The following is a 24,119-nucleotide window of genomic DNA, read 5'->3' as shown; positions in this document are numbered from 1 at the left end:
CAGCAGAAACCCTACAAGCCAGAAGAGAGTGGGGGCCAATATTCAACATTCTTAAAGAAAAGAATTTTCAACCCAGAATTTCATATCCAGCCAAACTAAGCTTCATAAGTGAAGGAGAAATAAAATACTTTACAGACAAGCAAATGCTGAGAGATTTTGTCACCACCAGGCCTGCCCTAAAAGAGCTCCTGAAGGAAGCACTAAACATGGAAAGGAACAACCGGTACCAGCCGCTGCAAAATCATGCCAAAATGTAAAGACCATCAAGACTAGGAAGAAACTGCATCAACTAACGAGCAAAATAACCAGCTAACATCATAATGACAGGATCAAATTCACATATAACAATATTAACTTTAAACGTAAATGGACTAAATTCTCCAATTAAAAGACACAGACTGGCAAATTGGATAAAGAGGCAAGACCCATCAGTGTGCTGTATTCAGGAAACCCATCTCACGTGCAGAGACACACATAGGCTCAAAATAAAAGGATGGAGGAAGATCTACCAAGCCAATGGAAAACAAAAAAAGGCAGGGGTTGCAATCCTAGTCTCTGATAAAACAGACTTTAAACCAACGAAGATCAAAAGAGACAAAGAAGGCCATTACATAATGGTAAAGGGATCAATTCAACAAGAAGAGCTAACTATCCTAAATATATATGCACTCAATACAGGAGCACCAAGATTCATAAAGCAAGTCCTGAGTGACCTACGAAGAGACTTAGACTCCCACACATTAATAATGGGAGACTTTAATACCCCACTGTCAACATTAGACAGATCAACGAGACAGAAAGTCAACAAGGATACCCAGGAATTGAACTCAGCTCTGCACCAAGTGGACCTAATAGACATCTACAGAACTCTCCACCCCAAATCAACAGAATATACCTTTTTTTCAGCACCACACCACACCTATTCCAAAATTGACCACATAGTTGGAAGTAAAGCTCTCCTCAGCAAATGTAAAAGAACAGAAGTTATAACAAACTATCTCTCTGACCACAGTGCAATCAAACTAGAACTCAGGATTAAGAATCTCACTCAAAGCCGCTCAACTACATGGAAACTGAACAACCTGCTCCTGAATGACTACTGGGTACATAACGAAATGAAGGCAGAAATAAAGATGTTCTTTGAAACCAATGAGAACAAAGACACAACATACCAGAATCTCTGGGATGCATTCAAAGCAGTGTGTAGAGGGAAATTTATAGCACTAAATGCCCACAAGAGAAAGCAGGAAAGATCCAAAATTGACACCCTAACATCACAATTAAAAGAACTAGAAAAGCAAGAGCAAACACATTCAAAAGCTAGCAGAAGGCAAGAAATAACCAAAATCAGAGCAGAACTGAAGGAAATAGAGACACAAAAAACCCTTCAAAAAATCAATGAATCCAGGAGCTGGTTTTTTGAAAGGATCAACAAAATTGATAGACCACTAGCAAGACTAATAAAGAAAAAAAGAGAGAAGAATCAAATAGACACAATAAAAAATGATAAAGGGGATATCACCACCGATCCCACAGAAATACAAACTACCATCAGAGAATACTACAAACAACTCTACGCAAATAAACTAGAAAATCTAGAAGAAATGGATAAATTCCTCAACACATACACTCTCCCAAGACTAAACCAGGAAGAAGTTGAATCTCTGAATAGACCAATAACAGGAGCTGAAATTGTGGCAATAATCAATAGTTTACCAACCAAAAAGAGTCCAGGACCAGATGGATTCACAGCTGAATTCTACCAGAGGTACAAGGAGGAACTGGTACCATTCCTTCTGAAACTATTCCAATCAATAGAAAAAGAGGGAATCCTCCCTAACTCATTTTATGAGGCCAGCATCATTCTGATACCAAAGCCGGGCAGAGACACAACCAAAAAAGAGAATTTTAGACCAATATCCTTGATGAACATTGATGCAAAAATCCTCAATAAAATACTGGCAAACCGAATCCAGCAGTACATCAAAAAGCTTATCCACCATGATCAAGTGGGCTTCATCCCTGGGATGCAAGGCTGGTTCAATATACGCAAATCAATAAATGTAATCCAGCATATAAACAGAGCCAAAGACAAAAACCACATGATTATCTCAATAGATGCAGAAAAAGCCTTTGACAAAATTCAACAACCCTTCATGCTAAAAACTCTCAATAAATTAGGTATTGATGGGACGTATTTCAAAATAATAAGAGCTATCTATGACAAACCCACAGCCAATATCATACTGAATGGGCAAAAACTGGAAGCATTCCCTTTGAAAACTGGCACAAGACAGGGGTGCCCTCTCTCACCACTCCTATTCAACATAGTGTTGGAAGTTCTGGCCAGGGCAATTAGGCAGGAGAAGGAAATAAAGGGTATTCAATTAGGAAAAGAGGAAGTCAAATTGTCCCTGTTTGCAGACGACATGATTGTATATCTAGAAAACCCCATTGTCTCAGCCCCAAATCTCCTTAAGCTGGTAAGCAACTTCAGCAAAGTCTCAGGATACAAAATCAATGTACAAAAATCACAAGCATTCTTATACACCAACAACAGACAAACAGAGAGCCAAATCATGAGTGAACTCCCATTCACAATTGCTTCAAAGAGAATAAAATACCTAGGAATCCAACTTACAAGGGATGTGAAGGACCTCTTCAAGGAGAACTACAAACCACTGCTCAAGGAAATAAAAGAGGATACAAACAAATGGAAGAACATTCCATACTCATGGGTAGGAAGAATCAATATCGTGAAAATGGCCATACTGCCCAAGGTAATTTACAGATTCAATACCATCCCCATCAAGCTACCAATGACTTTCTTCACAGAATTGGAAAAAACTACTTTAAAGTTCATATGGAACCAAAAAAGAGCCCGCATTGCCAAGGCAATCCTAAGCCAAAAGAACAAAGCTGGAGGCATCACGCTACCTGATTTCAAACTATACTACAAGGCTACAGTAACCAAAACAGCATGGTACTGGTACCAAAACAGAGATATAGATCAATGGAACAGAACAGAGCCCTCAGAAATAATGCCGCATATCTACAACTATCTGATCTTTGACAAACCTGAGAAAAACAAGCAATGGGGAAAGGATTCCCTATTTAATAAATGGTGCTGGGAAAACTGGCTAGCCATATGTAGAAAGCTGAAACTGGATCCCTTCCTTACCCCTTATACAAAAATCAATTCAAGATGGATTAAAGATTTAAACGTTAGACCGAAAACCATAAAAACCCTAGAAGAAAACCTAGGCATTACCATTCAGGACATAGGCATGGGCAAGGACTTCATGTCTAAAACACCAAAAGCAATGGCAACAAAAGCCAAAATTGACAAATGGGATCTAATTAAACTAAAGAGCTTCTGCACAGCAAAAGAAACTACCATCATAGTGAACAGGCAACCTACAAAATGGGAGAAAATTTTCGCAACCTACTTATCTGACAAAGGGCTAATATCCAGAATCTACAATGAACTCAAACAAATTTACAAGAAAAAAACAAACAACCCCATCAAAAAGTGGGCGAAGGACATGAACAGACACTTCTCAAAAGAAGACATTTATGCAGCCAAAAAACACATGAAAAAATGCTCATCATCACTGGCCATCAGAGAAATGCAAATCAAAACCACAATGAGATACCATCTCACACCAGTCAGAATGGCAATCATTAAAAAGTCAGGAAACAACAGGTGCTGGAGAGGATGTGGAGAAATAGGAACACTTTGACACTGTTGGTGGGACTGTAAACTAGTTCAACCATTGTGGAAGTCAGTGTGGCGATTCCTCAGGGATCTAGAACTAGAAATACCATTTGACCCAGCCATCCCATTACTGGGTATATACCCAAAGGACTATAAATCATGCTGCTATAAAGACACATGCACACGTATGTTTATTGCGGCACTATTCACAATAGCAAAGACTTGGAACCAACCCAAATGTCCAACAATGATAGACTGGATTAAGAAAATGTGGCACATATACACCATGGAATACTATGCAGCCATAAAAAATGATGAGTTCGTGTCGTTTGTAGGGACATGGATGAAATTGGAAATCATCATTCTCAGTAAACTATCGCAAGAACAAAAAACCAAACACCGCATATTCTCACTCATAGGTGGGAATTGAACAATGAGATCACGTGGACACAGGAAGGGGAATATCACACTCTGGGGACTGTGGTGGGGTGGGGGGAGAGGGGAGGGATAGCATTGGGAGATATACCTAATGCTAGATGACGAGTTAGTGGGTGCAGCACACCAGCATGGCACATGTATAGATATGTAACTAACCTGCACAATGTGCACATGTACCCTAAAACTTAAAGTATAATTAAAAAAAAAAAAAAAGAAATTTGTTGGCCAGGAGCAGTGAATCACTCCTGTAATCCGAGCACTTTGGGAGGCCAAGATGGGAGGATTGCTTGAGGCCAACAGTTGAAGGCTGCATGAGCTGTGATCATTCCTCTGAACTCCAGCCTTGGTGACAGAGTGAGACCCTGTCTCTTAAAAAAAAATGTGGGGGGCATGGGGGATTTTGTCACTGTAAAATGTTCTTCAAGGCGCAGTCTCAAATCACAGAAATAGCCCAAGTTTGTGGCTCATTACCTAAGAGAAGCATTGTACTTATTTAGACAAGATTGGGCATGTTCAGAATGGTATGGCTGTAGATTACCTTGAAAATGTTAGGACTCAGAGCTCTAGGTAAAAAGCAGACTCTTCTGATCAAACCAGACCACTGAGATTAGTCCGTGGAGTTTACATGGTACAGTTAGTGAATTTTCTGCAAAGTGAATTCCTCAGTAATTGTGTGGAGTATGCTGAGAACAGTGTATGTGTGTGCAACTGGACATGCCCAGCTGTGATCCTGGAGTCAGCCTAGGTCATGTTCTTTGCCTGCTGTAGACTAAATCAAACAAGGACGGTGGGAACCAGGAGGTCGAGATTGCCCGCTGCCATAAGGGGCAGTACTTTGGAGAGCTTGCCCTGGTCACCAACAAACCCAGAGCTGCCTCAGCTTATGCAGTTGGAGATGTCAAATGCTTAGGTAAGAAAAGATCTTTATGCATTAATACTCTTTTTCTAACATGTAATATTTTTTTCCCATCAGCAAGCCTTGACATATTCTGCCATCTTTTACTGCTGTCTAGGCCTAGGCAGTTTATGTGAGCAACCAGAGATGGATGAATGGATGCTTTCAGCAAACATTTCTGAGTACTGATGACAGCCTGTGAGCAAGACAGGCATGCAGGCTCTTTAGCCGTATGAAAAGAACTGATGTCCAGGGCTGTGGGAAAATGGGGAGAACAGGAGCTGCTGGACTCTGTAAAGTCTCTAACTTGGATGACACAGTCTTCTGAATTCATATAGAAACATCCCTTTTTGCAAGTGGCTGGTGTCCCAAGGTGTAATCTCATACAACATGAATGGGTATGTTTAGGAAAAGGTTTGCATGAGGGAAATGGCTTGAATTCATTCTCTCCCTCACGTCTTTTTAACAATGCAGTTATGGATGTACAAGCATTCGAGAGGCTTCTGGGGCCCTGCATGGACATCATGAAGAGGAACATCTCACACTATGAGGAACAGCTGGTGAAGATGTTTGGCTCCAGCGTGGATCTGGGCAACCTCGGGCAGTAGGTGTGCCACACCCCAGAGCCTTCTTAGTGTGACACCAAAACCTTCTGGTCAGCCACAGAACACATACAGAAAACAGACATGACAGAACTGTTCCTGCCGTTGCCGCCACTGCTGCCATTGCTGTGGTTATGGGCATTTAGAAAACTTGAAAGTCAGCACTAAAGGATGGGCAGAGGTTCAACCCACACCTCCACTTTGCTTCTGAAGGCCCATTCATTAGACCACTTGTAAAGATTACTCCAACCCAGTTTTTATATCTTTGGTTCAAAACGGCATGTCTCTCCAACAATTTAAGTGCCTGATACAAAGTCCAAAGTATAAACATGCTCCTTTCCTCTCTTGCTGCTACTCTTGCTTTTGGAAGTTACCACAGGGTCTGCAGAAACCTGTTGTATAACTGTAGACACTCTCTAATGGTTCTCAAAGGAGGAAATATAGCTTTCAGTCTCCTCATTTGTCCTTTGAGAAAGTCCACATTTGTTCACAGTTGCAGCCTTTGGTTTTACAGTGGGAAATGGTGGTGGATGATATGGACATATGTAGCCCAGTGGCATTGTACTTTCTGCTGACAGCTGCACACATTACAGCTGTCTCCAAACCCACAGTGATGCTTAGGGAAAGACCCTGCTCAGGACCCAGCAGGTCAGCACCCCAGAGCAGACTGATAGGTCAGTGGGACCCATGTTAGAGCAGAAAATTTGGGCTCAGCACATTTTACTGTTAGTAGAGAGCCAGGAAACATTTTCTGGGTTGGGGATTTTGTGGGATTTTTAAATTTTTTTAGTAGGTTTTGTTTAACCTCTGTGCAGTTTGTATGAATGAATTGCTATACATTTATAAGGAGCCAGGGTCTGGAGGGTTGCTATCACTTTGTCCAGCCCAAATACCTTCCTGGGCAACTCCTACCATTTGTTTGCAGTTGCCTCTACTAGCTGATGGCAGTATGCTGGAAAGAGGTTGTACTGTAAAGAGAGTTCTTTCCTTCTACTCCAGAGTTGTTGTGTAGCTTTGCCATTGAACCCATCAATTTTTAAACTCTTTAAAGAAGCAGCAGCTATTTTTTTGAAATTAAAGAAAATTCTCAGGCCAGGCTCAATGGCTCATGCCTATAATTGTAGTGCTTTGGGAGGCTGAGCTGGGAGGATCGCTTAAGACCAGCCTAGGCAACAGAGTGAGATCCTGTCTCTACAAAAACAAAAATTTTTTTTTTTGTTTTCTTTTTGAGATGGAGTTTCGCTCTTGTTGCCCAGGCTGGAGTGCAATGGTGCGGTCTTGGCTCACCGCAACCTCCGCCTCCCAGATTAAAGTGATTCTCCTGCCTCAACCTCCTGAGTAGCTGGGATTACAGGCATGCGCCACCATGCTGGGCGAATTTTGTATTTTTAATAGAGACAGGGTTTCTCTGTGTTGGTCAGGCTGGTCTCGAACTCCCAACCTCAGGTGATCCGCCCACCTCAGCCTCTCAAAGTGCTGGGATTACAGGTGTGAGCCACTGCACCTGGCAAAAAAAATTTTTTTTTTAATTTGTCAGGTGTGGTGATGCACGCATGTAGTCCCAAATACTCAGGAGGCTGAGGTGGAAGGATCACTTGAGCCCAGGAGGTCAAGGCAACAGTGAGCTATGATCATGCCACTGCACTCCAGTCTGGGTGACACAGTGAGACCCTGTCTCTTAAAAAAAAAGAAAAAAAGAAAAAAAATTATTCTTTAGGTAATTTCACTTGGACATATTCATGTATATGGAGTTTGTCAGCTGACTCAGGCATTTACCCTAAAGATCAAATCTGTTTTCAAAAATTGGCATTGGCCGGGCATGGTGACCCATGCCTGTAATCCCAGCACTTTGGGAGGCCGAGGCGGGCGGATCACGAGGTCAGGGGTTCAAGACCAGCCTGGCCAACATAGTGAAACCCCGTCTCTACTAAAAATACAAAAAATTAGCCGGGCATGGTGGTGGGCGCCTGTAATCCCAGCTACTTGAGAGGCTCAGGCAGGAGAATCGCTTGAACCTGGGAGTGGAGGTTGCAGTGAGCCGAGATTGCACCATTGTATTCCACCCTGGGTGACAGTGCAAGACTCCATCTCAAAAAAAAAAAAAAAAAATTGGCATCATTTACAATTTCATAGAATTACTGTGAAGGCCTTTCTAGTTGAGATGTTGGGGTATTTGGGATTCTAATTGTTAACCCCAGAAGAAGGTAATTTAGCTTGTATTTATTTAAAACCCATTTAGCCTTTTACTTACATCTGGTAGAATTCCAGTGATCATCCTAATAAGGTGTATTTCAGAATAATTTTTTTTTCCTTCAGAATAACTTAGAATCAGATGCTATAAGGGCTCCTAGGAGCAGTGTGAAATTTCCGTAAAGATAAATTTGAATGTTGTAACCAAGTTTATATTAAACCAAGAGGCCATTTCCAATATGATTTTTTGTTTCTTTTTAACTTGTTAAGTCCCTAAGAGATTACATGCTAGGGCTTGAGTCATTTCTGTTGTAGATAATGATGGCCCACACAGTCACCTTCAACTGTCCACATAAGCTAGGCTTTCCGCTTTTGCCACGGACAGTGTGACCAAGATATTTCCAGAGTAAATAACCCACCACAACCTTGGTAATTCCTCTTTTCTTCTTAAGCTCCAGGAAGCGAAAGCAGAAGGACTCTTTTCAGACTGCCCTCTGTAGCCTACATTGCAGCTTTCCAAAACAGGCAGCTAGCACTGGGAAAGCCCATGTGGTGACCGCATATTTTTCTGAGGTTCTTCTTTTCCATGGTGTTACTTTATTATCAGAAAGTAAATTCAGAAAACAGGTCTTGCCCTTAGCAGACAAGAACCACACCAGTTTCTTGCAAAGGTAACGGATACATTGGGATTCAGGAGTGACACAGAGGTCCAGCCCCAGAACTTGTGAGGATTTTGTTTGAACACTGAGCAGATGCCTCCTCCCTGCCACCCATCACACTAGTTAGGGCTGGCCATGAATTCTATGCCAGAGTCACTCCTGCAGTCTGCTAGGGATGGGCCTTCTTATCCCACTCTCGCACACATCCCAGTCTAGTCTTTGCCTTCACAGAGTCCTCCTTGACACCCCTGACTTAATGATAGTTGCTGTTTTGGAGTAGAATTGATCAGGTTTAAGTCATCCTGCTCAGGTTGGGCATAGTGGCTCATGCCTGTAATCCCAGCACTTTGGGAAGCCAAAGTGGGAGGATTGCTTGAGCCCAGGAGTTCCAAACCATCCTGGGCAACAGAGGGAGACCCTGTCTCTACCAAGAAAAAAAAAAAAGAAAAAGAAAAGTTAAAAAAACAATTAGCTGGACCTGGTGGTGCACACTCAGTAGGCTGAGGTGAAAGGATTCCTTTAACCTGGGAGACTGAAGCTGCAGTGAGCCATGATCGTGCCACTGCACTCCAGTCTGGGGGACAAAGTGGGACCCTATCTCAAAAAAAAAAAAAAAAGTCATCCTCCTCCAACTACTGATTGACATATGGATCATCAGTTCAGACCCTCACTGCATACAGGATCCCTAGAGGGTTCTATTTAATAGCTTGAGGAAGGGAGACTTTAAAAGGACGTGTGTGAGTGAAATAGGATATAGCCATTACCACGGTGCCAGGACCTGACAGCGTTCCAATTCTTTTTGCAGCATGGGGAATCAAAGGTGGCATGCCAAGTTCAACTCAGGGCTGAGGTATCCACATTGTCCACATCAGGCAAGCCCTGCACTGATGGTTGAGCCTCATGGAGAGGAGCATGTGTTGGAAAGAGATCCCTTTGTTAACTGTTTTGTGGTGTTCTCTTCAATGAATTAGAGCTCATGCCCCTTTTCTGGCTTTGCTGTTGATTTTGGATGGTAGAGAATATTCCTGAGAGCCTTCCTTTTGGCCCCCAGCTTATCCCACCCACTCTCTTCTCTTGGTTGAATTCTCTGAAGGAAAGGTTCATGTGCTATTGTCCTGTTAGTCAATAGTCTTCATATATAATTGTGTTACATATATTGCTGTAGACTCTCAGAAATCAGGGTAGAGCTTTTCCTTTGAGCAGTTTAATGAGTGAATTCAGCAGCAAAGTGGCAAGAAATGGTTCTTCAGCCAGGAGAGGTTATGTTTATCCTCTGATTGCCCATTTTCTCTGCACACAGTGATATCGTATTCAATGAGAGGTGCTGTTGGCACCCAGCAGCACCCTGGGCACACAGCATTTCATGTCATGTCACAGTGTACAAGCTACCCTCTCTAATTTAGAAAGAAGAGCATTTTGCACAGAGAATAATAAAAAGATCCATGAATGTCATCTTTTATCTTTTATTTTCAGTTGGCTGATGTTGGAATTTTTGTTCTTGTCATGAACTTGTAAACCAATCTTGCCAAGATACAAGTTGTTTTGGTTTTTCACTACAGTGACCTCTTGTTCCTCCTGTCTTGACTGCTGACGTTCCTCAATGATTCTATTGTCTATTTTATGGGAAGCAGCCTTCCCATAGGTTTCCTTTTACACACTGCAGGGCTATCTTTATACTTAAAAAAAAAAAAAAAAAAAAAAAAGGACAAGAACTGTCACTAACCTCATGGGGGGGTTTGCGTAAAACCATTTAGCCCACCTTGAGCAAAGGGTAGATTCTGTGTTGTTTTTTTAAGCTCACTGTAATAAAATAAATCTAATTCAGCATTATTGTGCTACCTCAAAGGTAAAAAATGTTTTAAGGTCTTCTTTTGGTCCTGAGTTCTATATACAGTGTTTGAAATGTCTTTCAATTGGAATTATTTTTTAAATCCTTGGAGTGAATTTTATTTTAATCTGTTTTAATCTTGTATTTTAATCTCAGAAGAATAAGTGATTGAAACGTGATCAATTCTTGCTCTGTGGTGTTAAACATATAATGAACAGTCATTAAGAATTAAGTCACTGTTTGCCATAAACAAGGTTGATGTTCTTTTTGTTGTTGTTAAGGAAACCCTAGGGCTCGGCTTTACTCTTGATTAATAAAGGCTGACAAATCATGTCTGACTTTCTGGTGCAGTCTTATGTTACGTGTTTGCCATTTTGCTTCAGGGCTCCAGGCCGTCATAGCACTCCTTTAGCAGATTCATTCTTCTGGCAGATCTGGGATTAGGGTATGAGCCCTTGAAAATTAGGGACCCCTTGTACTAGTCAGGGTTCTCCAGAGAAGCAGTCAGTAGGGTGTGTGTATATGTGTATAAAGATTCTTTTTTTTTTTTTTTTTTTTTTTTTTTTTTAGTGACAGGATCTCACTATGTTGTCCAGGCTGGTTTCAAACTCCTGGGCTCAAGCAGTCTTCCTGCCTCAGCTTCCAGCTTCCCAAAGTGCTGGAATTATAGGTGTGAGCCACTGCACCCAGCCTAAAGATTTATTACAAGGAATTGGCTCACACAGTTATAGAGGTGGGCAAGTCCCAAGATCTGCAGGGTGAATTGGCTAGCTGGAGACCCAGGAGAGCCAATGGTTTAGTTCCAGTTCAAATGTGAAGGCCTGAGATTCAGAAGAGCCAATGTTGTTGTTCTTGTCCAAAAGCCAGCAGGCTCAAGACCCAGGAAGAACCAGTGTTTCAGTTAGAGTCCAAAGGCAGGAAAAAAGACAACATCCCAGTTCAAAGGTGGGCAGGAAAGAGAATTCTGTCTTACCTGGGGAAGAGTTGGCCTTTTTGTTCTATTCATGCCTTCGACTGATTGGATGAGGCCCACACACATTAGGGAAGGTCATCTACTTTACTTCTATACCAAATTAAATGTTAATCTTATCCAGGCTGGGCACGATGACTCAGGCCTGTAATCCCAGCACTTTGGGAGGTGGAGGTGGGCGGATCACCTGAGGTCAGGAGTTTGAGACCAGCCTGGCCAACATGGTGAAACCCAGTCTCTACTAAAAACACAAATATTAGCCAGGTATGGTGGCACATTCCTATAATCCCAGCCATTTGGAAGGCTGAGGTAGGAGAGTCACTTGAACCCAGGAGGTGGAGGTTGCAGTGAGCCGAGATTGCATCATTCCACTCACTCCAGCATGGGTGACAAGAGTGAAACTCAGTCTCAAAAAAAAAAAAAAAAACCTTATCCAAAAACACCCTCACAGAAACATCTGGAATAATGTTGGATCAAATATCTGGGCACACTGTGGCCCAGTCAAGTTAACACATAAAATTAGCAATCACAACATGGTATTTGAATGGTTGTGGATGATGTGCAAGGGTATCCTGTATATCCCTTGCCAGGAAGACAAACTCACCAATGAAATCCAGCAGAGCTGGGTATGGTGGCTCACACCTGTAATCCAGGTGCTTTGGGAGGCTAAGGCAGGAGGATCATTGAAGTTTGAAACCAGCCTGGGCAACATAGTAAGACCCTGTCTCTACAAAAAATAAAAAATAGCCGGGCACGGTGTCTGAAAAAAAAAAAAAAAAAAGGCTGGGTGCGGTTGCTCATGCCTATAATCCCAGTACTTTGGGAGGCTGAGGCAGGTGGATCATTTGAGGTCAGGAGTTTAAAACCAGCCTGGCCAACATGGTGAAACCCCGTCTCTACTAAAAATACAAATATTATCCAGGTGTGGTGGCGGGTGCCTGTAATCCCAACTACTCAGGAGGCTGAGGCAGGAGAATTGCTTGAACCCAGGAGGTAGAGGTTGCAGTGAACCAAGATTGCGCCACTGCACTCCAGCCTGGGCAACAGAGTGAGACTCCGTTTAAAAAAAAAAAGTAGAAAACATCTGTCACTCAATATTATTTACATAATTTCCTTCTCTGTGACATGGCTATAACCAGAACTAGCAAGGATGCTGTGACAGCCCACTGTACCTACAATTTCTTTTCAGGTGACCAAAGGAAGCGCCTTGTTGCAGTTTGATCTTGCCCACATTTGGACAGAGACACCTGCCTGTACCAAAGGGCCAAGCTGTGGGAGCATATGAAATCTAGGACCCAAGAAACTGGTAGATGGAAATCTTGAGACTCACTAGGGCCCAATAAACTGGTAGCTGAACCCTCTAAAAACCAAAGTGTCTTTGTTTGAAAGCTTTAAAAATTAAATGTCAGCCAGGCATGGTGGCTCACTCCTGTAATCTCAGCCCTTTGGGAGGCTGAAGTGGGAGGATCGCTTGAGCCCAGGAGTTTAAGACCAGCCTGGGCAACATAGTGAAACCGCATCTCTCGCTTTTTTTTTTTTTTTAAAGACAGAGTCTTGCTCTGTTGCCCAGCCTGGAGTGCAGTGACGTGATCTTGGCTCATTGCAAGCTCCACCTCCTGGGTTCATGCTATTCTCCTTGCCTCAGCCTCCCGAGTAGCCAGGACTACAGGCGCCCACCACCATGCCCGGCTAATTTTTTTTTTTTTCAGTAGAGACGGGGTTTCACCGTGTTAGCCAGGATGGTCTCGATCATGAAACCACATCTCTAAAAAAATTTTTTTAATTAAAAAAAAATTGTGGCTGGGCACAGTGGCTCACGCCTATAATCCCAGCTCTTAGGGAGGCAGAGGCAGGAGGATAGCTCGAGCCCAGGAGTCCGAGACCTGCCTGGGCAACGTAACGAGACCCCATTCTCCACCAAAAGGAAAAAAAAAAATTGTGGTTTTGTTTTCGTGGTAGTACTGCTATGACATAAGACATTCCAGGACAATGTCAAGATCATATCATCCGTAGTCTCAGCCTTGAAGAGGGAACATTACATGAGGACTATGTTAGTGTGTCCTAACAGGAAGCTAGAAATTTGTCCCATCAAAGTTACCTGAATATATTACCTGAGTATATAGTGATAGGGAATCACTTAATTTTATAACAACAATTAAAACAGTATTAAAAAGTGGGAGGAAATTGGGGTCACTTAACAAAGCATCATATTAAGTATAAATTTTGCTTCCTTTACCCATTCTCTCTAGAGACAAATCATGGCCAGTGATACATACTGTTACCTGATTGTTTTCTGATATATAAATAAAATGTGGAGTGTTGGCCAGGTGCTGTGGCTCACGCCTGTAATCCCAGCACCTTGGGAGGCCGAGGCAGGCAGACCATGAGGGTAAGAGATCAAGACCATCCTAGCCAACGTAGTGAAACCCCGCGTCTACTAAAAATACAAAAATTAGGGCGGGCACAGTGGCTCACACCTGTAATCCCGACACATTGGAAAGCCGAGGTGGGCAGAACATGAGGTCAGGAGTTCGAGACCAGCCTGACCAACATGGTGAAACCCCGTCTCTACTGAAAATACAAAAATTAGCCGGGTGTGATGGTGTGCAGTAATTCCAGCTACTCAGGAGGCTGAGGCAGGAGAATCACTTGAACCTGGGAGGCGGAGGTTGCAGTGAGCCGAGATCGTGCTACTGCACTCCAGCCTGGGCAACAGAGCAAGACTCCATCTCAAAGAAAAAAAAAAATAAAAGTACAAAAATTATCTGGGCGTGGTGGCATGCGCCTGTAGTCCCAGCTATTCGGGAGGTTGAGGCAGGAGAATCGCTTGAACCTGGGAGGCGGAGTTTTCAGTGAGCTGAGATCGTGCCACTGCACTCCAGCCTGGCAACAGAGTGAGACTCCGTCTCAAAAAAAGAAAAAAAAAAAATGCTGAGTGTTGACCAGGAACCTACTAATCAGTTGTGAATTCAGACAAGTATTACCAAGTTCTAACTTGGAATGTTAGAAGTTAGGTCTGCCTAAGCTCATTTGTTCATTGAATAAATCCTGATGACCAGCTGTGGATGTTTCTAACTCTGTGTTTAAACCCCAAGAATTAGCAACAATAATGGTACTGAGATCTATCAGGTGATTCCTGGAGCTTTCATCCAGTGCCCATGGAGTTTATCCTCCATGTTTCTCTTTTTTTTTTTTTTTTTTGAGTGCAGTGGCACGATCTCAGCTCACTGCAAGCTCCGCCTCCCGGGTTCAAGTGATTCTCGAGCCTCAGCCTCCAGAGTAGCTGGGATTACAGGCATGTGCCACCATACCTGGCTAATTTTTGTATTTTTGTAGAAACGGGTTTTCACCATGTTGGCCTGGCTGGTCTCAAACTCCTGACTTCAGGTGATCCGCCAGTCTCAGCCTCCCAAAGTGCTGGGATTACAGGCGTGAGCTGCCGCTCCGGGCCTGTTCCTCCACATTTCTGGACTCATGCAGATAGCAGCCCCTCTCCTATCTCAAGGATGATTATGCTTCTAGTGTCTGTTGTCTTTAGTCATGCTACTCTTTTCTCTCTGGGCTGCTGTTGTGTCTTCATAAAATGAGTAACCTAGACACACAAGCATGTGATGTCCCTTGCTGCTCTACCTTGCATCATACAATTCTGTTTATAGAAGCATTCTGGGGGAGCAGTGAAAGGAGAACAGCTAGTTTTTTGTTTTGTTTTGTTTTGTTGTATTTTGTTTTGTTTTTTGAGACAGAGTCTCACTCTCTTACCTAGGCTGGAGTGCAGTGGTGTGATCTCAGCTCACTGCAACCTCCGCCTTCCGTGTTCAAGCGATTCTCCTGCCTCAGCCTCCCAAGTAGCTGGGACTACAGGCATGCGCCACCACACCTAGCTAAGTTTTGTATTTTTAGTAGAGACGGGGTTTCCCTATGTTGGCCAGGCTGGTCTCGAACTCCTGACCTCATGATCCGCCCTCCTTGTCCTCCCAACGTGCTGGGATTATAGGTGTGAGCCACTGCGCCTGGCCAAGAACAACTAGATTTAAGATTTGAAGGACTCCCCCCAGGTAGGGACTCCTCAGAAACTGTCATCTTTTTTTTCTTTCTGAGACAGAGTTTCACTCTTGTCGCCCAGGCCAGAGTGCAGTGGCACAATCTCGGCTCATTGCAACCTCTCTGCCTCCTTAGTTCAAGTGATTGTCCTGCTTCAGCCTCCCAAGAAGCTGGGATTACAGGCACCCACCACCATGCCCAGCTAATTTTTGTATTTTTAGTAGAGACAGGGTTTCACCATGTTGGCCAGGCTGCTCTGGAACTCCTGAGCTCAAATGATTCGCCTGCCTCAGCCTCCCAAAGTGCTGGGATTGCAGGTGTGAGCCACTGCGCCCAGCCAGAAATTGCGATCTTTATGCTAGTTATTCTAAACATCATGAGAAAGTTTGGCCAGCAAGGCATTTCTGGCCTCAATTGCCTTCTGTGAGGTCAGGTGCTAGGAATCAAATTTTTCTGAAGGTGTCTCTTTTTTTTTTGAGACAGAGTCTCGCTCTTGTTGCCCAGGCTAGAGTGCAATGGCGTAATCTTGGCTCACTGCACTTCGCCTCCCGGGTTCAAGCAATTCTTCTGCCTCAGCCTCCTAGTGTAGCTGGAATTATAGGCATGTGCCACCACGCCCAGCTAATTTTGTATTTTTAGTAGAGACCTGAGGTGATCCGCCTGCTTTGGCCTCCCAAAATGCTGGGATTACAGGCGTGAGCCACTGCGCCCAGTTGAAGGTGTCTCTTATGTGTGAATTTTTTTTTTTTGAGACAGTCTCACTCTGTTGCCCAGGCTGGAGTGTGCAGTGGCGTGATCTTGGCTCACTGCAACCTCCTCCGCCTCCCGGGTTCAAGCAATTCTCCCGCCTCCACCTCCCGAGTAGCTGGGATTACAGGCATGCGCCACCACGCCCAGCTAATTTTTGTATTTTTAGTAGCGATGGGGTTTCACCATGTTGGCCAGGATGGTCTCGAATCCCTGACGTCAAGTGATCCACCCATTTCGGCCTCCCAAAGTGCTGGGATTACAGGTGTGAGCCACCGCGCCCAGCCACTTACGACATTTCTAACCCTCCCTCTCACTTCTTCCCAACCAGAATCCTTGATCTTATGGGCATTTCTTTCTGTTCTATAAAACCATTTATCTGGCATGTCTTTCAGTACACAAAGTTAGGCGTGCCCAGCCCATTTGTACACCACAGGGCAGGAGGCTAGCCAGGCTACAGTATGAGACCAGAGGATTGGCACTACCCACTAGGAAAACCAGCAGGACTCTTCACCAGTCAGTCTATGCTGATAGGCAGACGAATGCACATTTGACAGGCAGCTGTTGGGGAAGGCCGCTGAAACAGAAGATACCAGCCAAATCCCCTGTAGGCCTTCTTGGCCATGGGCCTACCCCTTCCTCCCTCTGCAGAACTGCACTGAGCCAGGGGACAAAGGTCACTGTGTACTCTGCTATAAGCCAGGATCCAGCAATCCCCTTTCTGGCTAGGTCCTCCAACTCCCGGAAGGAGGGGAGGTGTGTGCAGTTGTTTTTTGTCTGCTAAACAGATAAAAAGGAGCTAAAATCTAGACCCACCAGATAAGCAAACCAGCACTTTAGAGTATAACATCCAGTGATGGTCAAACTGTTCACTTTCATTCTGAAACTGCTGGCGTGGGCACGAGTGGACAGCTGCAGTACACACTCCCAGTCTGCTGTGAGCTGAGTCTTGGCCTGTGGCCAGGTAGGGAGAAGGCCTTTGGGACGGGTAAGCCTGGGACGCGGGACATGCTGGAAGCACGTGTGAGCGGCAGTACTGCATTTTGCCACTTTGGCCAGCAGGGGCCGGGCTGTCCTGGAGCTCCCAGCATCCTGCCCCAGAACTGCGCAGCCGGCCCCAAGCCCAGGGTGACAAATGAGGCTGCGCGCTGGCTCAGGGCCCCCGCTGACCTTCCAAGTCTCAGCCCAGACCCCGCACGAGGGGTTGTTCTCCAGGAAGCTCCAGCCTTGGTGGCACTGGGTCCCTGAGCTGCACCTCCCTCGGAACTCAAGATGGTTCCACCTGGCTGACAGCTCCTGTCTCAGTCTAGCCAGACAAAAACGGGTTGGGACCCTCATCCTGGGCCTCCGCTTGCAGCTGTGTACGAAGATGGCAGGCTTATGGGAGGATGTCCACTCCCACTGACCCTGGCATTGCCTGAGTCCCTCGCCTACCTGGGCTGGGCCAAGACCCAACTACAATCAAGTGTCTGGGGTCCACTCGCTGCTGTGGTCTCTGCCTTTGTGCTCACCTCAAGGTTTGTATCTCTGGCTTACAGCAAAAGCAGCCCCCACCCCTAACGCAGAGCTGGCCTCACAACTGAAAACCGGGAAGGCCCTCACTTGGCACTGGGGAACTAGTTCAAGGGCCACGTGCATGCAAGGGCATATTAAGAGTGCAGGGGTGGGGCCCACTGACACTGGGTGGGCTTCTAGCACAATGGGAATACCTCAGCTGGCCCATCCAGCTTTGTCCTGCCTGGACGTGCTGGGGACAGGGTGTGTGTGTCCAGGATATACTAGGAACCCTCCCAACCCTGGCCTTGTGGGATCCTTTTCTTGGTAATTTTCCTGTCTTTTGTTCTGGAAAAAAAAAATCTAGGAATTATTTGCCACCAACCCCTCTCTGCATGGCCCACGTCCCAGGGCTGTGGGTGCAGCTGAGGGTCATCAGAGACCTTAGCCCCACCTCTGCCCGAGTGGGAACATTGTGTTCCCAACTCCGAGCTGAGCTGCCTGTCCAGTTCTTCAGCGCTGGAGGCCCTGGGCTGACTCCAGGCAGGAGGGAGTGGGGGTGAGCAAGAACAGCCAGCGGGTTTAAGGAATGGGCAGGAAAAGGAACCTGGAGTGCAGAAGCACCCCTCTACCTCCTCATCAGACTCTTGCCCCCTCCACCTTTGGAGGTCCTCTTTGGGGATCAGAGGCCCATCTCTGCCAGGGGCCTGAAGACCTACATCCTGGAGGTGAGGTCTGTGCTCAGCATCTCACCTGTACCCTTCATCTCCAAAACCATTGCAGTGCTTGCCGCCTTGCCCTAGAGCCCTGTCCTCCAACCTCTCGCACCTCTGCCTCCCTCAGCAATGACTTGCCATGGGTCAGAAACTCCGGTCTCCCTCTTTGCTCCCCACCATCCTCCTCTAGCTCCTGCCCCATTCTGAAACTTGCCTGTGGTTGCCATTACCCTTCCTCACCTCCCATTCTTGCCACAGCCCATGGCACAGTCCCCAGTGACTTCCGCTGACAAAACCAGTGCACATACTAGCTCTCTGGAATCCCAGCAAAATTCACTGGGATTGACTTCTCCCTCCTGCTTCAAGGACCACATTCTCAGGAATCATTCAGCCCTCCTAGTTTTCCTTCCAGCTCTTATGATCATCCTCATCTCTGTTGCCACCTTTAACTACACATAGTTAAATGTTGGAGTGACCCAAGACTGTACTCTGGGCTCTTCTCCCTCCCTCCCTCCTTAGGGAATTTTGTCAGGAACAGTGTGGCTTTGAGTGTTATCACCATGCTGCTCTCTCTGAATTTATACTTCCAGCTGGGACACTTCACCCTGAACTAGTTGTCCCACTGCTTGACATCTCCACTAGGCTATGAAACAGCTGTCCCAAATATTGTCTTTTTTTTTTTTCTTGAGATGGAGCCTCGCTGTGTTGCTCAGGCTGGAGTGCAGTGGCATGAGCTCGGCTCACTGCAACCTCCACCTCCCAGGTTCAATGGATTCTCCTACCTCAGCCTCCTGAGTAACTGGGATTACAGGTGCAGGCCACCACGTCCTGCTAATTTTGTATTTTTAGTAGAGACAGGACTTCACCATGTTGGCCAGTCTGGTCTCGAACTCCTGATCTCATGTGATCCGCCCGCCTTGGCCTCCCAAAGTGCTGGGATTGCAGGCATGAGCCACCACACCCGGCCCATCCTCTTATTTTTCATCAGTACTCCCTCTCCAGTTGTACCACCCTTCTGTCCTGAAGAAGTCTCCAATTGCCAGCACCTCTAGTCTGTCCACTCTCAGATCCCAACTCTTCTTTAAAATCCCTCCAGTTCTTTCCCCTCCTTGGACTTAATACTTGGCCTTAGTCCCAGTCTTAATTACCCTCTAGGATCAACAGCCAGAGTCTTATTTTTGAAATGCGACTTTTGCCACATCAGCCCTCGGCTGAGTGCTCATGTAACTTCCTTCCAGCCTTGCAAAGGCGTAAATGGTCCGGGCCAAGGCCTATCTACTGTCCCTTCACTGCAACCACTGGGAACCTTATGCAAATTTTGCTTTGCTTTTGGTTTTGTTTGTTTTTTGAGACAGAGTCTTGCTTTGTCACCCAGGCTAGAGTGCAATGGCACAGTCTCAGCTCACTACAACCTCCATCTCCCAGATTTAAGCGATTCTCCTGCCTCAGCCTTTCGAGTAGCTGGCACTACAGGTGTGTGCCACCACACCCAGCTAATTTTTTGTATTTTTAGTAAAGACGGGGTTTCACCATTTTGGCCAGGCTGTTCTTGAACTCCTGTCCTAGTGACTCGCCTGCCTCAGCCTCCCAAAGTGCTGGGATTACAGGTGTGAGCCACCGTGCCCAGCAGGTTTTGTTTTTTTAATTTAATTTTTAAAGTGTAGGATATAACAAATACATAAAAGTACATAAAACAAAGATGTTTTGCTCAATTATTTTTCACAGACCAAACACTCAGAAACCCAACACAGATGAAAAACATTCCCAGTGCCCTGCAGCACCCCCTTGTGGCCCACCAGTCACCCCTCCCTACCCTATCCTGAGTTTTAAGATAAGGAGGTCATCACTTCCTTGATTTTCTTAATCTTTCTGTCACCTAAGGATGCCTCTCTAAAGAATTTCTTCCTTCCTCCAGCTAAATATATACCTATAATTAATTGCATAAGAGAGAACCCATCATAACTGCTGTCCTTTAAATCTTTTATCTTTTCCTCTTTTCCTTTCCCTCCCTTCTATCACCATTTTCTGCAACCCATGTTTACAAACTGTATGTTCCCTACTTTTCTCCTGGCTTATATAATTATAAAAGCATACACACGGCCAGGTGCAAGTGGCTCACGCCTGTAATCCCAGCACTTTGGGAGGCTGAGGCAGGTGGATCACCTGAGGTCAGGAGTTAAAGACCAGCCTGCCCAACATGGCGAAACCCTGTCTCTACTAAAAATACAAAAAATTAGCTGCGCATGGTGGCAGGCGCCTGTAATCCCAGCTTCTTGGGAGGCTGAAGCAGGACAATCACTTGAACTCAGGAGGCAGAGAGGTTGCAATGAGCCGAGATTGTGCCACTGCACTCCAGCCTGGGTGACAAGAGCGAAACTCCATCTAAAAATTAAATAATGTTTTTAAAATACAAAAAATTAGCTGGATATGGTGGTGCATGTCTGTAGTCCCAGCTACTCGGGAGGCTGAGGCACAAGAATCGCTTGAAACTGGGAGGCGGAGGTTGCAGTGAGCTAAGAGAGATCACGCCATTGCACTCCAGCCAGGGAGACATCATGAGACTCTGTCTCAAAAAAAAAAGCATACACATATTCACACAAAGTGGTTTGTCTTTGTTGTACACATTTAGGTTATTTTGTACATACTTTTCTGCATCTCACTTTTCTTACTCATTCCAACTTTGTGGCAGGCCCTCCAAATGAAGTGGCATTATCCCAGTTCCTTCTTTTTGATGTTAATATAAAACCTGTCCACAAATATTTTTATACTCTTCCCACAAAAAGTGGAGTCTAAGCTCCCTCTCCTTAAATATGGGCCAGCTTCAGTGACTGCTTCTATTGAATAGAATGGGGCAGAAATTATACTGTGTGATATCTGAATCTAGGTTAGAAAAGTTGATAGAACTAAAACAGGATCCAGATACAGTGACTCACACCTGTAATCCCAGTACTTTGGGAGGCCAAGGTGGGAAGATCACTTGAGCCTGGAAGTTCAAGACCAGCCTGGGCAACATATAGACCCAGTCTCTATTTAAAAATAAAAATAAAAAAAGAACTTAGGTAGGAGGTGGGTACTTGACTCCAGAGGTGGGGCTCGGACGCTGCACTAGATTGAGGACTAGCTAAAACAGGGCCTGGGGAGGAAGAGGCTTTCAATCAGACATGCCCACCAACGTGCTTTCAATTTACCATTGCCATGGCAACACCCAGGAGTTACTGCCTCTTTCCGTGGCAATGATCCAATGACCCAAAAGTTACTACCTCTTCCCTAGAGATTTCTGCTTAAACAGCTCCTTAATCTGCATGCAATTAAAAGTGGATATAAATATGACTGCAAAACTGCCCTGAGCTGCTACTCTCTGCCCAAGGGATAGCCCTGCTCTGCAGGAGCAGTCACGGAGCCCTAACACCGCCTCTTCAACAAAGCTGTTTTCTTCTACTTCTGGCTTGCCCTTGAATTCTTTCCTGGGCAAAGCCAAGAACCCTCATGGGCTAAGCTCCACTTTGGGGCTCACCTGCCCTGTATCAGAACTTCCACTTTACTTGCTCTCACTTAGTATAATCATCCTTGGAATCTATCTACCATGTTGTGAGGAAGTCCAGGAGAGGCCACATGCAGGTTTTCAGCCCTGGCTAAATTCTCAGATGATAGCCAGCCTGAAATGGCAGACTTCAAGTGAGGAGCCTTCAGATGATTCCAACCCCAGCCTGCAAGCTTCCCCAGCTAATGCATCAGAGAAAAGTTATCTCCATTGAATCTTGCTCAAATGGCAGATTTGTGAGCAAAATAAGTTGTTATAAGCCACTAAATTTGAGGTAATTTGTTACACAATGTAGTAGCCATAACACTTTAGAGGTCCCAAAATGTCTTTAACTATGCCCTTGTGGATGGGCCATCACTTTGCAGGCTTTTTCTCCCACTACATGTGATATAGCAATAAATATCCCTGACTATATTGTTCATATCTCAGTGCTTTTTTTTTTTTCTTTTTTGAGACGGAGTCTTGCTGTGTCGCCCAGGCTGGAGTGCAGTGGTGCAATCTCAGCTCTCTGCAAGCTCCGCCTCCCGGGTTCACCCCATTCTCCTGCCTCAGCCTCCCAAGTAGCTGGGACTACAGGCGCCCACCACCACGCCTGGCTAATTTTTTGTATTTTTAGTAAAGATGAGGTTTCACCGTGTTAGCTAGGATGGTCTCGATCTCCTGACATCGTGATCCGCCCACCTTGGCCTCCCAAAGTGCTGGGATTACAGTCGTGAGCCACCGCACCCGGCCATCTCAGTGCTTTTATTTCTATAAGTGAGAATCCCAAGATTGGAATTACAGGACCCAGAAGTATATGCATTTTTATTTTACTGGAGTTTGCCAAATTGCTTTCCAAAAAGGCTGTAGCCAGTCTTACCTCTGTCAACAATGTTTGGAAGCATCCTTTTTCTCACATCCCTGAAAGCAAGAGTTGGTGCAGCTCTGTTTTTTTTGTTTGTTTGTTTTTTGTTTTTTTTTGAGACAGAGTCTTGCTCTGCCACCCACCCAGGCTGCAGGCTGAAGTGCAGTGGTGCGATCTCGGCTCATTGTAACCTCTACCTCCTGGGTTCAAGCAATTCTCCTGCCTCAGCCTCCTGAGTAGCTGGGACTACAGGCGTACACCACCACGCCCAGCTAATTTTTGTAGTTTTAGTAGAGACGGGGTTTCACCATGTTGGCCAGGCTGATCACGAACTCCTGACCTCAGGCAATCCACCCGCCTCAGCCTCCCAAAGTGCTGGGATTACAGGCGTAAGCCACCACGCCCAGCCTGGTGCAGCTCTTTTTGATTTTTGCTAGTCTGTTGGTAATAAAGCGACTTATATATTATGTCATATATATATATGTGTGTGTATATATATATGTACAAATATACATATATATGTACATATATACATATATATATAGAGAGAGAGAGAGAGAAAGAGAGAGAGAAAGATAGTCTTGCTCTGTCACCCAGGCTGGAGTGCAGAGGCATGATCTTGGCTCACTGCAACCTCTGCCTCCCGGGTTCAAGCAATTCTTGTGCCTCAGCCCAGTAGCTGAGATTGCAGGCATGTGCCACCACAAAGCTATTTTTTTTTTTTTTTGAGAGGGAGTCTTGCACTGTCACCCAGGCTGGAGTGCAGTGGCGCGATCTCCACTCAATGCAACCTCTGTCCCCTGGATTCAAGCAATTCTCCTGCTGCAGCCTCCCGAGTAGCTGGGATTACAAGTGCCTGCCACCACGCCTGGCTAATTTTTTGTATTTTTAGTAGAGACAGGGTTTCACTATGTTGACCAGGCTGGTCTTGAACTCCTGACCTCATGATCCACCTGCTTTGGCCTCCCAAAGTGCTGGGAATACAGGCGTGAGCCACTGTGCCCAGCCAATTTTTGTAATTTTTACAGTTTTTTTCCCCCTTTTTGTGGAGAATGGTGTCTCGCTATATTGCCCAGGCAAGTCTTGAACCCCAGGGCTCAAGCTATCCTCCCGCCTCTGCCTCCCTAAGAGTTGGGATTACAGGTGTGAGCCACCATGCCAAGCTGTATTTTTTTGTAGAGCCAGGGTTTTGCCATGTTGGCCAGGCTGCACTCACACTCCAGGCCTAGTGATCCACCCGCCTTGGCCTCCCAAAATGCCTGGCAACTGTTATTCTTTTGTTTTTTAAGACAGAGTCTCACTCTGTCACCCAGGCTGGAGTGCAGTGGTGTGATCTTGGCTCACTGCAACCTCCTCCTCCCAAGTTCAAGCAATTCTCCTGCCTCAGCCTCCCGAGTAGCTGGGATTAAAGGTGCGCGCCACCACACCCGGCTAAT

At 45.3% G+C, this 24,119-nt stretch overlaps 2 protein-coding genes across 6 annotated transcripts in view; both read left to right on the top strand.

Annotated features, from left to right (window-relative positions):
- PRKAR2A (protein kinase cAMP-dependent type II regulatory subunit alpha) overlaps positions 1–12,672 on the top strand; it is a 110,953-nt gene extending 98,281 nt beyond the window's left edge. Inside the window, exons 9-10 of one of the 5 annotated variants that reach the window (XM_063805070.1) lie at positions 4,925–5,066; positions 5,526–10,661. In XM_063805070.1, the coding sequence (XP_063661140.1) occupies positions 4,925–5,066; positions 5,526–5,659 (276 nt within the window). In that variant the 3' untranslated portion in view covers positions 5,660–10,661. 5 annotated transcript variants of the gene reach the window in all.
- A 4,520-nt stretch (positions 12,673–17,192) lies between these two features.
- The window catches only part of IP6K2 (inositol hexakisphosphate kinase 2), a 50,024-nt gene continuing 43,097 nt past the window's right edge, over positions 17,193–24,119 (top strand). Inside the window, exon 1 of the mRNA XM_016941061.4 lies at positions 17,193–17,605. The gene's annotated coding sequence lies outside the window, so the exon portion shown is untranslated. The remainder of the gene's footprint in view (positions 17,606–24,119) is intronic.

This window comes from Pan troglodytes, chromosome 2 (genome assembly GCF_028858775.2).
Source record: "Pan troglodytes isolate AG18354 chromosome 2, NHGRI_mPanTro3-v2.0_pri, whole genome shotgun sequence".
Taxonomy (NCBI): Eukaryota; Metazoa; Chordata; class Mammalia; order Primates; family Hominidae; genus Pan; species Pan troglodytes.
This window is presented reverse-complemented; position numbering and strand designations above follow the sequence as displayed.